General features: G+C 41.7%; 1 protein-coding gene across 1 annotated transcript; it reads right to left on the bottom strand.

The window, feature by feature from the left end:
* Nucleotides 1–4,023: 4,023 nt before the first annotated feature.
* Nucleotides 4,024–6,112, bottom strand: foxc1a (forkhead box C1a). The gene has a single exon (XM_083689543.1). The coding sequence runs from the start codon at nt 5,899–5,901 to the stop codon at nt 4,471–4,473; it is 1,431 nt and encodes a 476-aa protein (XP_083545669.1). The 5' UTR covers nt 5,902–6,112; the 3' UTR covers nt 4,024–4,470.
* Between the last annotated feature and the right edge of the window lie 207 nt (nt 6,113–6,319).

The following is a 6,319-nucleotide window of genomic DNA, read 5'->3' as shown; positions in this document are numbered from 1 at the left end:
CACACACACACGGCTTGTTAAGAGTATAAATTGTCCTCTGAGTGATGCTTTGGGCCTCGAGTTGTTTGAGAGGACAGTGGAAACAGAATACCGAACCATTGGCAATTTATCAGTAAATCAATCTGAGGCCATGAGGGAAAACTAGGCTTATGTCCTGCTGTATTAAGGCCCATCTCCAAATTCCCCAAAAGAAAGAGAGAAAAAACTCTATAGGTCTACAGATAGGCTACTGTACAATCATCTATTAGAAGGGCGACATTCACTAATCGTATTAAGCTTCTGCTTACACATGAAGCGGATATTGAAATCGTGGTGTTTTGACGAGCTAAATATCAAAGGAACGCAGAACACAGTCGCTTTTGTTTTTGGTATTTGACCCAGAGCAATGAGGGAGAGAGTGTGAGAAAGAACGGATGCGTGCTGACGCGCATGCGAAGCTGTGCATTTGCAGGAATGTAGCGGAACAGGGGAGAATAAGGGGGAATAATATAGAGAGGATAGTGAATTCATCAGAGAGAAACTGTCGTGAGGCCCTTGTACAACGTGGAAGCAGGTTACCTTCTTATTGCAAATGCATAGGCTGTCAAATAGACTAATAGACTAATAGACTAATAGGCTACATGTCAATAGCAACAAACATACCAAAACAACAAGGTTTTATAGGAAAAAGAGTAGGCCTAATCGAGTAGTAATATAGGCCTATATTACATCCATAAAAATGCATAGGAACGCACTATTTCTCCGTACATCGTTTTGGGCCTATGTAGTAGGCCTAGTTGTGTTACATTAGTGGTAATAATACTAATACTAATACTAATAATAAAAACATATGTTAATAATAGTATAATAATAATAATAATAATAATAATTGTACTGGTATTAATTGAAATTATTATTAGAACAATAAGCCTAAAATCGTAATAGCCAATACAACGATGCACATAATAGCAGCATTTAACAAGTAGCAGGCAGGTTTGGAATCAAGTCCTGCCGAATTGTGACCCCTATACTAGACTTATAAGAAATTAGGTATACATAATTGTATGATACATTTTGTTCTTGGAAGTTGCCAGATCTATTTGCGGTATACCCTTCGTCGCAGTCACGTTCCAACTGCGCGGTCTGGTCCAAGAGCGCAATGTTAGAAATAATGTAAATGGTCGAGTGTTCCTGAGTATACAGCACACTCGCGTTGCCTTTCTCCTGTGGTATTGTTGATGGTGCTCCGGCGGCCGACATCCTCCCCATTGACCCCCGTCTCCCTCTCTGGCTTTTCCGTCCCATGAAAAATGATTCCAGCGCTCTGATTGAATTTTATTCCTTCCTGACCTGGCCCGTTCTGTGAGGGCGCCATCAATCTTCGGACTAACACGACGTTTGTTTATTACTTGGGAAAGGATCTAATGACTTTTATGAGGCTGATTACAGCTATTCGAGTGAAGGAGAGAATGGGCCCTCGAAACCGCATTCCATTGGCTACCTCTCCAATCTCAATTAGTCAAAACACATACTATTATTTGCTTACAGTTGATTTTTGTTCTCTTCGTCTTTTTTTTCGCTGTTATTGTGATTCATAATGTTTGATTATGGTTGTTCTTGTGATTAGTGTGATTATTATTGTTCCCTCAATCATTATTTACAATAAGCTTATAACAGGTCGATAATAAAAACATTTTATTGGGCCAAGGTACTTGTTTTGTTGTTGTTGTTTTGTTGTTGTTAAGGCCTAGTGTAAAGGGTAACACTAACGGGATAGCTGACTATTGCAACAACTGGGCTAAGAGGGTTTTGTTGGCCCATTTAGAAATAGTAGTATTGCTAGGCTAAAATAAACATCGAGACAATTGTTCTAGTTATTGCAACTTTTGGACCTAGTTTGTTCCAGAGGATGCAAGACACGCTGCCATGCTCGTGTACTCATATCCCGTTTGACCCTGTCGCCCCAAGGGCCTCCTTGATAACAGTTCTTTATTTTAGTAAAAAAAAAAAGAAAGAAAGAAAAAAAACATTCATACACCCGTTCCCTTGAATATCTCTAGAACATCGAGTCAACCAATGTCATTACTTTGAGATTATATAAATAAAGCTAATCATATACTGGAGCGCTTAAGATAACCAATAGTCGTGGAAGTCCTAGGGACATTTAAAATGCTTTGTTGACCCTGTAGAAGCAATTAGCGGCTTAATTAACCACAATCATGGCTACCTCCCAACCGCATCTTCTTTGACAACATCTGCTGTAAAGACACTTTTAGCCTGTAAAGACACTTTTTTCATTTTGCAATATTTGTTCCCCTTGAAAATAGTGCGCCCAATACTGCAGCAAATATATAATAATAATAATAATAATAATAATAATAATAATAATAATAATAATAATAATAATAATAATTATTATTATTATTATTATTATTATTATTACTATTACTATCATTGTTATTGTTATTGTTATTATTACATTATGGTAGTTAAAGTTGAGAGAACGCATAGACCGCGAGTTTACGCATAGGCCTTCATCTTCACCTCAGCCAAGGATACGGTAGCGTATGGCCATTTTGTCCTGGTATATTTAATTTCTTAATATGCAATGAAGCTGTATTAACTGGAAGGTGCATTTGTAACTGTATCAAATTGGAGCCATTGAAGCGCAACAGAAATGGAGACAGTGCGGTTTTAAGAGCCTATATATTTCCACTCATGGCAAATTCACCGAATTTACTTCAACCATGCATCATTTCTTGCAGTCCCCAAAGATTTCAGCTGAGGCAGTGGAACATGTTTCTATAATTTGAAAATGTGACAATAGGGAAAATATGTCTCTTCATTAACCTAGTTAAAGCAAACCAGCTGTCAGGAAAAAAACATAAATCAAATTTACGCACCATACACCATTGTTGTTGATCAGTCACTTAAGATTTTTTTTTTTAGGTAAATGCAATCCTATAAATTGATAATGCAATAAAAAAAATTGCTTAGGCCTACTCCTCGGCGCAGTTGCCTTACTATATGATTATTATATCTACACAATGCGTTGTCGTCTTCTTAAGGCAATCACCAAACCTCTTGCGGTAAGAGGACTATCTTTGGCATGCGTGGTATGATATTAACTAAGCTCTGGAATGCGCCTGTAAACACACGTGGCTATTCAAAACAACTTTTTGCTGTGTGGACTACTAGCTTGCATCGAGGAACTGTTAGAGGAACGAGGGCCTGAGGTCAAGATGTTGACAGACCGTCCGTGTCTGAGGAGAGATGTGTGCCACTTTGAATACAAAGTAAAACATTATAAATCATATACCATTACAAGCCATCATATCCATCCATTGTGATCCATGTAGGCATATATATATATATATTTCTACATGCAGTTAACCTCTTTTAGAAACTCTTGTTGACAACAAATTTTGATAGTGGCCATCACATTTTTATGACTGAATGAGAAGGCACTAGATATTCCATATTTTTTGAAGAATTTGGACCTATGCCTAATATGAAACATTGCAGGTTCGTTTATAGGCCTATGCCATTGTTCACATATCTGTAGATCTGGATTTTGTTGCGTGTAAACTCTATTTTTCTGATTTATTTTTCACACACAAGAGTGCAAACAGGGGAGTTTAGGACTATACGCTTGTGAACTCACCCCAACCTGCTGCAAATAAGAATTTGCATTGTCCTAATCATAGACCGTAAACCTGTTATTTTGATACGTCGATTGAATCAGGGTGCAACATGGCCTACATGCCTATAAAATAAATGTCTAGTTAACCCCCCCCCCCCAAAAAAAAAAAAAAAAGACTATGGACAATGTAGCAGCGTATCCATTGATCTTTAGATGATTTTCAAACAATTGCTCTAACACAAAGTCGATTCTGATATTTTAAATTATCATTTGCTTTCAACATGAAAAACTGAGCAGGCGCCATTAAGCTGTGTGTTCCACAATTTTCGAGTTGAGAATGCTAAACTAGTCTATAAGAAATCAGGCATAGCTTTAACTCAAATAAAATGGCAATTTATTAAACAAACAATGCAATTCCTTCAGAATACTTTTCAACAAAATGAGAAACTTTGAAAGAGTACGGAGATATACAAGTTCCGCGTTTTTATAATGGAACATACTCGGACAATTAAGGCAATTCAATTTAGAAACACTTTTTGGTGTTTGGTCCATAATATCCGGCTACAGTTTAGAAATAAATTACTATATGCAATTTACACGTAATAATATGTCCATGAAAGTCTGACACATCCTTATCATATCTTAAAAAACATGTCACAAAAGCGAGGAGAGACTTACGTGTTATTTGCAGTAACACTGTTCTTTACAAACCAAGATCATGTCTTTTTTTCTGTCTTTTGTTTGTGTTCTGTTTCGTTTTAGTCCATCGTCGGGGTAATGTGGGTGAAAACGACTCACGGGATTCATTGAAAAAGAAAAACACAATGAAAACATATGGGTTACTTTGGTCAGAACTTGCTGCAATCGTATACGAAAGCTCCCGAAGTGCGGTAGATAGACTGGCTAGGAGGGAAGGACATTTGACAGCTGTTATTCCCATTCACTGGAGAATTATTCAAGCCAATTCTTTGAGATTCGAACATCTCACGCACGGAGTGGAAGTTCTGTTGCTGTGCGGGGTAGCTTGCGCCAAGATGGCCCAGGTCTCCGGCCTGGTTCAGGTACCATGAGGGAAGCCGCCCTTGGTGGGGGTGGTGGCCCTCCTGCCCAGAGTTTAGATTGCCATGGGCCAGAGAAGAGGAGGTGGTGGTGATGGAGTAATCAGGCAACGTTTCATCCACGGTGGTAGTCGAAGCTAGGTGGCCCGATCTATCCCCGGCGTATAAACTCATGGCTTGCATATTACAATGGTAGGTCGCATTCGAGGTAGTGGAGATAGAGTTTTGGTTACAGGGGGAGCTATAGACTGACGTCTGGTTCGGTGAATAGTTTAGAGACAAAGACGGTGTTATACCTGTCCTGGAGGACCCGATGAGAGTGGGGGCAAGCTCGGTGGCTCCCTGTGGAGACCCCCGGAGGGAGGTCATGATATTGTCCACGCTGAAGCCCTGTGCCGGGGCCTGGCCATGGTGGTGGTGCTGCTGCTGCTGCTGTTGCTCGGTGCTCTCCATGCCGATGGACCTGTTAGACGGGATACTGTGGGGGCTTCCGCTGGACATGCTGCTACTGCTATCGGGGCTCTCGATCTTGGGCACGGTGCTTATGGGAGAGTCGGCCTGTGGGGGTGTCGCATTCCCGTTCTCGGTCTTAATATCCTGGATCCTGACTGGCTGGGAGCCTTGCACGGGCTGCTCCTGGTCCCGGCCCTGCTGTCTGGACGGTGTGTCCTTAACCTGTCGGTCATCTTTATCTTTCATTGCGTCCTTCTTTTTGAACCGTCGCCTCCTCCTCAAGAAGCTCCCGTTCTCGAACATGTTGTAAGAGTCCGGGTCCAGAGTCCAATAGCTCCCCTTGCCAGGTTTTTTATCATCACGGGGAACTTTGACAAAACACTCGTTCAGAGAGAGATTGTGCCTGATGCTATTCTGCCAGCCCTGCTTGTTGTCTCGGTAGAATGGGAACCTCTCCATGATAAACTGATAAATCCCGTTCAGGGTCACCTTCTTGTCTGGTGAATTCTGGATAGCCATAGTGATGAGCGCAATGTAACTGTACGGGGGTTTGACCATATCCTTCGGCTGAGGTTGTGGGGTATACGGTCCATAGGCTCGCGCCATGCTGGCTGGATATTGGTCGTGGGCCGCATGAGAGTACATACTCATAGGGGCTGGCATCCCGGTGTATCCCCCACCGGCGGCCCGGTAGTAGCTTTGGTCGCTACTAATGTAAGGCACGACGCCCAGCGAGTTGGGGCTCGAGACGGAGTAGCGCGCCTGCATGTCTTCTCCCCACAGCTCAATACTGATCCTGTGAAACGAACTTCCAAAAGTATGCAGCCGGAGATCTCCACTTTTTCCTTCTTGAAAGCTGAGGCGCTCAAATCAGAGTTCCTGCCCTGTCACTTGAAAAATAATAATATTAGGAACGCGCTGTACCGGGTCTTAATAAGGTTTAAGCGGTTTCCATCTCCCTGTGCTGTAGCGCACATTGAAAAACTTCTGAACTTTGGGCATCCGTGACTATGAAGACTTTTGCGCAGTTAAATTCTTTCCCCCTTTTTGCTGCCAGTAGAGCTCCTCCCAAAAAGAATCCTAGCCGTCCATTGGAGGTCAGTCATTGCAGAGTGAGCAGCAATGGATCTAGCTCCTGGCCACACACACGGCTTTAGAAAAACGAGAGGAGGTGTTGGTGACTCCC

Source organism: Argentina silus, assembly GCF_951799395.1.
Source record: "Argentina silus genome assembly, chromosome: 18".
NCBI lineage: Eukaryota > Metazoa > Chordata > Actinopteri > Argentiniformes > Argentinidae > Argentina > Argentina silus.
Note: the sequence above shows the minus strand (reverse complement) of the source record. Positions and strands in the feature narration are given on the sequence as shown.